This window comes from Leucoraja erinacea, chromosome 21 (genome assembly GCF_028641065.1).
Source record: "Leucoraja erinacea ecotype New England chromosome 21, Leri_hhj_1, whole genome shotgun sequence".
Lineage (NCBI taxonomy): Eukaryota > Metazoa > Chordata > Chondrichthyes > Rajiformes > Rajidae > Leucoraja > Leucoraja erinaceus.
Genome location: NC_073397.1, coordinates 11,603,455 through 11,615,495, shown reverse-complemented (window position 1 = coordinate 11,615,495; position 12,041 = coordinate 11,603,455). Strand labels below are relative to the sequence as shown.

At 45.7% G+C, this 12,041-nt stretch overlaps 1 protein-coding gene across 1 annotated transcript in view; it reads left to right on the top strand.

Moving 5' to 3' along the window:
* Positions 1-12,041, top strand: part of lsm14b (LSM family member 14B) — a 33,927-nt gene that overhangs the window by 15,774 nt on the left and 6,112 nt on the right. The window contains 4 exon segments of the mRNA XM_055652128.1: positions 977-1,135; positions 1,391-1,471; positions 4,835-4,996; positions 5,634-5,888. Of these exon segments, the coding sequence (XP_055508103.1) occupies positions 977-1,135; positions 1,391-1,471; positions 4,835-4,996; positions 5,634-5,888 (657 nt within the window).

Sequence of the window (12,041 nt, the reverse complement as noted above, 5' to 3'; positions counted from 1 at the left end):
GGAACAAATTTCAGAGCCCCGGCCAAATTCGACCCGCCGATTGGATGCGAGAAAGTTAGCTATGGAAATGAATCTGTGCTGGCTCTGGCCGGGTAGAAGTTCCCGAGCCACGGCGGCAGGGGACAAATTCGACTCGCCTATCGGCTGATGAGTCCTGATGAGCCACCTCATCCATCTTAGGCGCCACTTTTTTGGGGTAGCACTTCTGAAGGGGATTTCAAGTGCACTATTGTAATTTTGTCCAGATTAAAGGAGCTGCTGGATCACCAGTTGCCGGATAATCCGTGGTGGGCCTGTATGTGGAAGTTCCAAATGTGTGTGTTGGGCAGGGGTTGCCATGAATGCTGACACTTCACCACTGACATTGCTCTGAATTTTAAATACTGGTAATGACCTTTCATCAGAATTAGTATGTGAAAACCATTGATTTCAAAATGACTAATGTTTTTCATTCTGTTTATGTTGCCTCGGCAGATCTAGTAACATAATGGAAAAATATTGAGAACGTTGATTTTTAAAATGGTCTGTCCTGGCATTTCAAAACTATTATTGTATTGTCAGGAATACATTACACCAACTGTAGTACATTGAGGTATATTGAGGACCTGCAGCATCAGTTTATGGATAGCGCACATCATGAAATTTCACCTGTTTAGTTCATTATGACTGTTGGGATTTTTGATCTCATATAATCTGTAAATAGAATATATCTTAACTGTACAATTTAGTAAAAAATAATAAGCTTTCTTGATTATTCTGGTACAAGCCCAATAATTGAAATGAGTATGCATTCATCTGTTTATTGCACTTCTGAAAATAAGTTAACTAACCAAAGATCATTTGCCACTCCTGCATTCCTGCTAACTAATAATTGCTCTTATCTTTTATTATTTTTGGAATCTCCTCCAGTGCATGCAAAGTTGTAGACTAAACTCAATCTCTGTTTGTAGTTGCTGAAATAAATTTCTCTATTTAGCAGCTACTGGTTTTCCATTTTTGCCACCAAGACAAAGTCCTATGGTGGAACAAGGTGTGCAGACAAGTCCCACAGAGGGCCTTAATCAGAAGAACCTTCAACAAGATAAAATCCCTACCAGTATAAATCAGCAATCCATTGGACTGGAGCAAAGGAAAGGTAAGAGATTTTCAGATGTGCACCATTAGCCATATTAATTTTTTGTGTCTAAATGATAAAGCTATAAACTGCATTGCATATTGTAGAAAGGAGGTTGCATTTGATTGCTTATTGATTTGCTTTTTTATTGAATCTGATGCCAGCAATGTTAGTAACTCATAGTGTGAGGGCAAACACTAATATGAAGCTGTGCATGTTGACTGTTTTTTGAGGAAGAGTAAAGGGTAGTGAATTCTATCTTTTCTTTTCCCCTAGTTATCCCACAGTCTCTCACACAAAGTCGAGCTCAAGTGAATGATGAGAATAAAAAGCCTCAGCCTCAAAGGAGACGGTCAGGTGAGTATTTTGTTAATCCACTAGTAGGCTTTTGCTTATGTCATTGCTTTGCAGAGTAGCAATCAGACAGTGAAACCAGGGTTGAGCAAATAAAAACTTACTAAACATACAAAGTGGAAAAAATCCAACAAGTAATCTTATGGATGTAATTTGTACATTTCCACATAAACTGCGTGGGCAGAGGCACAAGCTAACCACAACCACCATTTCAATATACATTGCTTCATGTTCAGCTTATGAATGAAACTTTGATTTTTTTCCCCCTTACTATGGGTATGCTGTCCATTTGTGTGTCTGTGCAAAATCTAAGTACATTTGTGCATTTTTATTAAAAACAATCAAAATCTGGTTCAAAACCAAAGTAGCTCTCATTTCATTATTTTTTATTTAAAATTATTTCTGGATTCGGTATGTGTAAATTAGTCTTAGAGACTACTAGCGAGGCAGATTGGTTATCTTATATATGACTTGCACTCAGACTCAGAAATAATTGACGAGAGAAAACTGAAATTTATTACACAACAAAATGCAGATGCAGTAGTAAAGCTGCTACTGCTCAAAAAAAGTGAACTTAAAATGTAGAAAGGATGAATTTTGATTTGACTGCAGTATTGTGTTTTTGAGCGCTGGGGGAGTTCTCAGCTGTTTGTAAAGATTTGAGATCTTGTAGGTTTTATACTGAACTTTTTATAGCCAGTGCAAAGAAAATGTTGAAGTGCTTTGTAGTTCCAAAGTTATCTAATGTCGGATAGTTTAGATATCTAACAGTTGTGACAAAATAAATAGGAGTTTCTACAACTGAAGTGTATCTGGTGATTGATTTGTTTTAATAAAGTTGTTCCTTCCCTAATTTTCATAACTTTGTGGATATAGCCCAGTGCATCGCACATACCAGATTCAACCTCCCTCTTATCGACTCCATCTATACCTTATGCTGCCTTGGGGGAAAGTTAGCAACATAATTAAGGACCTTTTTCACCCAGGTCACTTCCTCTTCTCCCTTCTGCCATCAGGCGGAAGATACATAACTTGATAGCAGATACCATCAGACTCGGTTTGTTTCTAACTAGCTTCTAACTCTCTGTTATCAAACTGCTGAGCAGTCTTCCCAAAAGTTATGGTATAGTCCTAATTTTCCAGCCTACCTTCAATGTGGACTCTGGATGTTTTCTCTGTAGTTACGACACTATAATGCAGTAGAGTGTAAAGTAAATTAGAGTAATTAGAGTTGTTGTATTCTGCACTTTTGTCTTTGCACTACCTTTTGTATGGCTTGATTTTACTCGTGTACAGTATGATCTGATTTAATTCGATAGCACACAAACAAAGCTGTTCAATGAATCTCAGTCCACATGGCAATCATAAACCAATACCAATTGTATAATTTAAAAAGCAGTTTAGCCTCTAGAAATATGTTGAGGAAAGCTGAACTTTCAATTCTTGGTATTGCTGCCATTGTTTCTGATACTTGTTAGTGCTATGCCTGTGAAAAACTCAATTACAGCTAACTTGGAATGTGAATATGAAAATGATCTTGCCTTGTAGGTCCCTGAGGCATCAGTAGTGAAGACAAATGTAGGTCCCTTACAGTCAGAGTCAGGTGAATTTATAATGGGGAAACAAGGAAATGGCAGAACAGTTTTAAATGTGTACTTTGGTTCTGTCTTCACTAAGGAAGACACAAACAATCTCTCGGAAATACTAGGGGACCGAGAATCTAGTGGGAGGGAGGAACTGAAGGAAATCCACATTAGTCACAAAATGGTGTTCGGTAAACTGTTGGGACTGAAGGTAGATAAATCCCCAAGTACTGATGATCTGTATCCCAGAGAACTCAAGGAGGTGGCCCTAGAAATCGTGGATGCATTGGTGATCGTTTTCCAATGTTCTCTCGACTGTGGATCAGTTCCTGTGGACTGGAGGGTAACCAATGTAACTACATTTTTTAAAGAAAGGAGGGAGAGAGAAAACGGGGAATGATAGACCAGTTAGCCTTAAATCGGTAATGGGGAAGATGCTGGAGTCGATTATTAAAGATGTTATAGCGGCGCATTTGGAAAGCAGTGATGGGATCAGTCAAAGTCAGCATGAATTTATGAAGGGGAAATCATGCTTGACTAATCTTTTGGAATTTTTTGAGGATGTAACAAGTAGAATGGATATGGGAGAGTCAGTGGATGTGGTGTATCTGGACTTTCAAAACGCTTTTGACGAGGTCCCACACAAGAGATTAATATAGAAAATTAGAGCACGTGGTATTGGGGGTAGGGTATTGACATGGATAGAGAACTGGTTAGGCAGACAGGAAGCAAAGAGTAGGAATTAACAGGTCCTTTTCAGAATGGCAGGCAGTGACAAGTGGGGTGCCGCAAGGCTCGGTCCTGGGACCCCAGTTGTTTACAATATATATTAACGATTTAGACGAGGGAATTAAATGTAACATGTCTAAGTTTGTGGATGCCTCAAAGCTGGGTGGCAGTGTGAGCTGCGAGGAGGATGCAATAAGGCTGCAGGGTGACTTGGATAGGTTGGGTGAGTGGGCAGAGGCATAGCAGATGCTTGTACATCAGTCACTGAAATTAAGCATGCTTATACATTAGTCACTGAAAGTAAGCATGCAGGTATAGCAGGCAGTGAAGAAAGCCAATGGCCTTCATTTCAAGAGGATTTGAGCTTAGGAGCAAGGAGGTCCTACTGCAGTTGTACAGGGCCCTGGTGAGACCGCACCTGGAGAGTTGTGGGCAATTTTGGTCTCCTAATTTGAGGAAGGACATTATTGCTATTGAGGGAGTGCAGCGTAGGTTCACCGGGTTAATTCCCGCGATGGCGGAACTGACGTATGATGAAAGAATGGGTCGACGGGGATTGTATTTGCTAGAATTTAGAAGGATGAGAGGGAATCGTATAGAAACATATAAAATTCTTAAGAGGATTGGGCAGGGTAGATGCAGGAAAAAAATGTACCGATGTTGGGGGAGTCCAGAACAAGGGGTCACAGTTTAAAAATAAGGGATATGCTATTTAGGACTGAGATGAGGAAAAACCTTTACACCCAGAGAATTGTGAATCTGTGGAACTCTGCCACAGAAGGCAGTGGAGGCCAATTCACTGGATGTTTTCAAGAGAGAGTTGGATTTAGCTCTTAGGGCTAAGGGAATAAAGGGATATTAGGAAATGGCCGGAACGAGGTACTGATTTTGGATGATCAGCCATGATCATATTGAATGGTGGTGCTGGCTCGAGGGGCCGAATGGCCTACTCCTGCACCTATTTTCTATGTTTCTTGCTTGTTTAAACTTGTTCCATCAACTCTTCAAAACTTACTGCTTTTGTAATACCAAAAAAAGTGTACCTTCATTTCAGGCAATAGAAGAGTCAGAAACCGTGGAAGAGGACAAAACTTTTCAGGAAATAATAAAGAAGCAACCATGAAGTTTGAAGGGGACTTTGATTTTGAAAGTGCAAATGCTCAGTTTAATAAGGAGGAGTTTGAAAAGGAGTTCCAAAACAAATTAAAAATAAAAGGTACTGTATTGCTACAAATAAAAAGTGATTTTTAAAGTTACTGTACACTGGCAATTTGTTTCTTTCAATAGTGTCTTAGTCATGTTGATATAACAACATTATTTCTTCACCATCAGAGGTGATTAGCTTTGATTTGATACCGCAAGTGTGGCTATGTGATAGGGAGATATGCTATACTTATATTAATTTTTTTAAACTTTGTGTATTCAGTGCAAGGTGGATATTGTCTGTTTTAATGCTCATTTGGACTGCCCGACCTTCTGTATTTCAGCTACAAAAGTGTACCACACGCACTTTGATTAAGCAGGGAGCAAGGTGTGAATTTTAAATCTGTTTAAGTAAATATTCTGTTCTAATTTTGAGCAGTAAAAAATCCTCAAGAATTTGCATGCGATTTGTACAGCAATAGATAGGTGGCACTAGAGACAAAATATTCAAGTAAAGCAGCAAAATTATAGGAGCAGGCATACAGTGCCCTCCATAATGTTTGGGACAAAGACCCATCATTTATTTATTTGCCGCTGTACTCCACAATTTGAGATTTGTAATAGAAAAAAAAACATGTGGGTAAAGTGCACATTGTCAGATTTTATTAAATGGTATTTAATAACATCGATGCTCCAACTTTAACATCAAGGGCTCGCAGTCTCGGGAGAGGCCGAGTTGGGAGCTCCAACGACGCAGAAGGTTCGACAAGCCCCGACCCAGGGTCCTATTGCTGGCGCGGAGGAGCTATCATCCCCCTCGATGCAGGAGCTTGATCGCCTTGACGAGGAGGCCCGCCGTTGGCTACGGGAGTCAAGATCGTCTCGTCAATGGAAGGCTCAACTTCCCCGACTGCAGGAGAACAAAGAAGGGAAGAGATTGAACTTTTTTTTCGCCTTCCGTCATAGTGAGAAATGGGGGGGGGGGGAGGGGGGGTCACTGTGGGGGATGTTCATGTTAAAATGTTTTTTGTGTATTCAGTTGCTTTTTATTAGTATGACTATGGCAAAGCAAATTCCTCGTATGTTGCAAAACATACTTGGATAATAAAGTATGATTATGATTTTTATACATTTTGGTTTCACCATGTAGAAATTACAGCTGTGTTTAGACATAGTCTCCCCCCCCCCTCCCCCCCCATTTCAGGGCACCATAATGTTTGGGACACAGTGTCATGTGAATTAAAGTTGTCATGTTTAGTATTTTGTTGCATATCCTTTGCATGCAATGACTGAAGTCTGCGATTCAAAGAAATCACCAGTTGCTGGGTGTCTTCTCTGGTGATGCTCTGCCAGGCCTGTATTGCAGCCATCTTTAGCTTATGCTTGTTTTGTGGGTTAGTCCCCTTCAGTTTCCTCTTCAGCATATAAAAGGCATGCTCAATTGGGATCAGCTCGGGTGATTGACATGGCAACTCAAGAATTGATCATCTTTTAGCTTTGAAAAATGTCTTTGTTGCTTTATCAGTACGTTTGGGATCATTGTCTTGCTGTAGAATGAACCGGCAGCCATTGAGTTTTGAGGCATTTCTTTGAACTTGAGCAGATAGGATGTGTCTATACACTTCAGAATTCATTATGCTACTACAATCAGCAGTAGTATCATCAATGGAGATAAGTGAGCCAGTACCTTCAGCAGCCATACATGCCCAGGCTAAAACACCCCTACCACCGTGTTTCACAGATGATGTGGTATGCTTTGGGCAGCGCGACCCATGTCGCAGCGGCCTCTGCAGTCCGTCTGTCTTTTTTTGATTTACTTTGTCCCGTTGAGTGTAGTTTATAGTGTTTTTTTAACTGTATGTGAGGGGAGCAGGGTGGGGGAAACTTTAAAATCTTTTCCCTGTTGGGGTCTCTGTTGTCGTTGGGGCCTAGCACCGTGGAGCGGCCTCCAACCGGAACGACCTGGGGGCTCCAGTCGCGGAGCCTGCTGACTTACCATCGTGGGGCAGGCCGAGTTCGGAACGGGCGGAGCTGTGGTGGCGCGCTGCTGCGGCCCGACCCCGGAGTTTCGGAGGCTCCAGCCGCAGGCCTGGTGGACGGTAACATCGGGAGCTCGCGGGTCCCTGGTGGGAGACCGCTTATCGGAACTTCCGCAATGGCAACTTCTCCCGCCCAAGTTGCGGGGTTGAAAATGACCTGGAGCGGGGCCTTACATCGCCCGGCTCAGCTTTAATGGCCGCGGGAGTTGTTAGCGTCCGCCGGGGGCTCCTCAACATCAAGACCTGGAGCGCGGTCTTGCATCACCCAGTGCGGCCTTAATGGTCGCGGGACTTATTTACCATCGCCCGCCGGGAGTTTTGACTTTGACATCGGGAGGAGAATGGGGAGTGCAGGGGAGAGATAAGACTTTGCCTTCCATCACAGTGAGGAGGAGATTCACTGTGATGGATGTTTGTGTAAATTGTGTTGTGTCTTGGTTCTTTTCTTGTTGTATGACTGCAGAAACCAAATTTCGTTTGAACTTCAATGAGGTTCAAATGACAACAAATAAATTGTATTGTATCTTGGGCAGTTCCTTCTCTTCTCCATACTTTGCTCTTGCCATCACTCTGATATGTTAATCTTCGTCTCATCTGTCCACAAGACCTTTTTTCCAGAACTGTGGTTGTTCTTTTAAGTACTTCTTGGCAAACTGGAACCTGGCCGTCCTATTTTTGCGACTAACCAGTGGTTTGCATCTTGCAGTGTGGCCTGTGTATTTCTGTTTGTTCACGAAGTCTTCTGTAGACAGTGGTCATTGACAAATCCACACCTGACTGCTGAAGAGTGTTTCTGATCTGTCGGACAGGTGTGTGAGGATTTGTCCTTATTATAGAGAGAATTCTTCTGTCATCTGTGGAGGTCTTCCTTGGCCTGCTAGTCCAGGGCTCGAAATTAGCGGTCGCCAGGGTGCCATTGACCACTCAAAATGCAGCCGGGCAACCTAAATGCCGACTCATTTTGCCCGGCTTGGCAATCAAATGCTGGTTTATACCGATAGACACAAAAAACTGGAGTAACTCCGCGGGTCAGGCAGCATCTCTGGAGAATAGGAACGTGACGTTTCGTGTCGGCGGCGGCGGCTGTATTCGTCTAGTATCTTTGATTGTGGGGCAAAGATACTAGGTGCGTGGTAGCGAAGGATTGGAGCAAATGATGAGCGGCAACAGCGGCCGCCACAGCGGCTCCATCGCCTCCTCCTCCCGCACCCCACCCGGCGGAAGGAACGTCCCTCTCCCTCGCTCTCTCCCTCCTCCCGGCCTCGGCGTGCGAGAGGAGTTGTGAAAGCGCCGTTGGCGGATTTGCAAGCAGTGGCCGCTATCGCCCTGATAACGGCCACTGCTTGCAAATCCGCCAACGGCGCTTTCACAACCCCTCCCGCACGCCGAGGCCGGGAGGAGGGAGGGGGAGGCGGAGACCTCCTTCTGCCGTCTGAAGCAGCTGCACGACAGAGCTATAGGATCTTTGAGCTGCACCGCTCGGCTCCGCACCTTCCTGTCAGCTGGCGGCGGCGAGGATGCGGCGGCACTTTGGCGTTGAACAGTGACGGCTAAGGCAGCGGGGCGATGTTGTCCGAGGAGTGCTGACCTTCCTTCCTCCCAACTCCTCTGCACCTTCCACCCCACCCTCTCTCTCTCTCTCTCTCTCTCTCTTCTCCGCCCCCTCCTCCACTTCTCCTGGGACCCCCTCCTCTCCATCCTGCACTGATCCCCATTCCCTCCTCCTCACTGACATCCCCTGTGCTCCCCCCCCCATCTACTACTCCCCCCCCCCCCCCCCCCCCCCCCCCCCCCATCTATTCATCACCCTACCCACCTCACATTGATTCTCCTGCCACCCACCCCCCCTCCACTGGTTCCCCCTTTCATCCTTTACTTACCCCCCTTCCCATCCATCCTGCACTTCCCCCCCATTCATACTGCACTGATCCCCCCATGCATCCCTTACTGACCCACCCTCCATTTACCCTGCACCAATCCCCCCCATCCATCCTGTAGTGATCTTCCCATTCATCCTGTTCTGATCCCCTCATGCATCCTGTACTGATCCCCTCATTCATCCCATACTGATCCCCCAATCATCTTTTACTGACCCCCCCCTTTAATCCTGTACTGATCCCCTCATGCATCCCGTACTGATCCCCCATTCATCCTATACTGATCCCCTCATTCATCCTGTTGTTATCCTCCATTCATCCTGCACAGACCCTCCGATCCACACTGTCCTGACCCCCCCTCCCCCCCCCAATTCATCCTGTACTGATCCCCCCCATTCATAGAACATAGAAAATAGGTGCAGGAGTAGGCCATTCTGGCCCTTCGAGCCTGCACCGCCATTCAATATGATCATGGCTGATCATCCAACTCAGTATCCTGTACCTGCCTTCTCTCCATACCCCCTGATCCCTTCAGCCACAATGGCCACATCTAACTCCCTCTTAAATATAGCCAATGAACTGGCCTCAACTACCTTCTGTGGCAGAGAATTCCAGAGATTCACCACTCTCTGTGTGAAACATATTTTCCTCATCTCGGTCCTAAAAGATTTCCCGTTTATCTTTAAACTGTGACCCCTTGTTCTGGACCTGTGCTGACCCCCCCCCCCCAATCCATCCTGTACTGATCCCCCCCCCCCCCCCCCCCCCCCCATCCTTTCCGTACTGAACCCCCATTCAACACCACTGACATCTCCCCTCATAATTTTACATACTCCAACCAACACGTACTAATTCACCTGCCTCAATCCATCCATTCCGCACCGATGGCCATTCCGCATCCATTCAAAGCCCCCACCGCCATCTATCCACCCCGCACTGATTCACACACCCCCTGACCCTATTGTGCTTCATGGTCTTCAGAGCAAACATTGACTAAGTTTGATAATGGAATGAAATCAAATGTATTTTAATTCCCAATGTTATTATTTGTTTTGACACCTTTAAACATATTACCAAAAGAACATTTCCTGCAGTTATGTCCTTTGGCCATCTCTTGTCAGTTAGTGTAATGTTTAACCTGTCAGATGGATATAGTCGGTTTTAACAGCTATTATCATAAAATGCCTTTAAAAATGCCCTTGCAACCTGTATATTTTGTTATGGATAAATTATGTGGGAAGCTGAGTGTTTCTGTGCCAATAGCAATAGCATGCTATGGCCATGTCATGGTAATTTTCGATCCTTCACAGAAAACGTGCTTGCATCAATTGCAATGTGTATAAAGAGTTGAGATATTGTATTATAATTTTGCTGCATGTCATTGCGGTATATATAATGTCTTGATTGGTGAATATGTTTAGTTTGTGACTTTATTTGAAGCAGAAATAATATGTGAATGTAGACAAAAGTGCTGGAGAAACTCAGCGGATGCGGCAGCATCTATGGAGCGAAGGAAATGGGCAACGTTTCGGGCCAAAACCCTTCTTCAGGCTGATGGGTTTCGGCCTGAAACGTTGCCTATTTCCTTCGCTCCATAGATGCTGCTGCACCTGCTGAGTTTCTCCAGCACTTTTGTCTACCTTCGATTTTCCAGCATTCTTGAACATAATACAGGTGCACAACCTTTTATCCGGAGTTCCGGAAACCGAAAAGCTCCGAAAACCGGACATTTTTTCCAGGATGTCGTCTGCACACCAAAGCTCGCGTTTGGCGCCAAACATGACCCGAAACGACCCACGGTCAACCCAGGTCTGTACTACTGTAGCGGCTGCCTCCTCCCCAGAGACCGGGGAGCCACTTAAACATCTGTAAATCATTGCTTAAATTTTAGTAATTTAGTTTGGAGGGCTTTTATGTGAAGGAGGAGGGGAGGGGGGGGGGTGAAGGGAGAAACTTTAATTCTTAGTCTCCTACCTGGTCGGAGAGGTGGGGAGCGGGCAATGCCTTACCGGGTCGCCGTGCAGTAAGCTCCGGAGCGCTGTGGCCGCCGACTCCCAACATCGCGGAGCTGGGGCTGCGGGCGTCCGGCCGTGGGCGGTGCTGGTTGTAGCTCTGACCCCGGCAACTCTACCACTGGCTGCACGCGCTCCAAATCCGGCGCTGCCCGCGGCCGGCTGCCCGCAGCCCCCAGCTCCGCGATGTTGGGAGTCGGCGGCCACAGCGCTCCAGAGCTAACCGCACGGCGACCCGGTAAGGCATTGCCAGCTCCCCGCTGGTATCCCAGCGCTGTGGCCGCCGACTCCCAACATCGCGGAGCTGGGGCTGCGGGCGTCCGGCCGCGGGCCACGCTGGATTTGGAGCGCCGTGCAGCCAGGGGTAGAGTTCGCTGGGGTCGGAGCTCTAACCGGCGCCGCCCGCGGCCGGAAGCCCGCAGCCCCAGCTCCGCGATGTTGGGAGTCGGCGGCCACAGCGCTCCGGAGCTTACTGCACGGCAACCTGGTAAGGCATTGCCCGCTCCCCGCCTCTCCGACCAGGTAGGGAACTAAGAATTAAAGTTTCCCTCTTCACCCCCCCCCCCCACCACATAAAATCCCTCCAAACTAACTGACTAACATTTAAGCAATGATTTACAATGATTCCCCGGTCTCCGGGGAGGAGGCAGCCGCTCCAGACTTTTCAAGCCGCCCGCGCTACCTACCTAATCTACGCTAAGAATCTTCCATTCCGAAATCCGAAAAATTCCGAAATCCGAGAAGTGTCTGGTCCCAAGGCTTTCGGATAAAAGGTTGTGTACCTGTATGTGAATGTTTCATTGAGCAGAATTCCAACTGGTAACTACGCACTTCGTTCAAGCACATTATCACACGTTTCATGCAAACCGTCTTAAATGACCACCTAAACTGTCATTTGGCAACCTAAAAAGCTGTCAAGGTTGCCCGACTGGCAACAGGGAAAAAAAGTTAAGCGAGAGCCCTGCAGTCCATTTGCAATTAGTAAGCTCACCAGTGCTCTCTTTCTTCTTAATGATGTTCCAAACAGTTGATTTTGGTAAGCCTAACATTTGGCCGATGTCTGACAGTTTTATTCTTGTTTCTCAGTCTCATTATGGCTTATTTGACTTTCATTGGCACAACTTTGGTCCTCCTGTTGATAAACAGCAATAAAAGTTTCCAAAGGTGATGGAAAGACTGACGGAAAGACT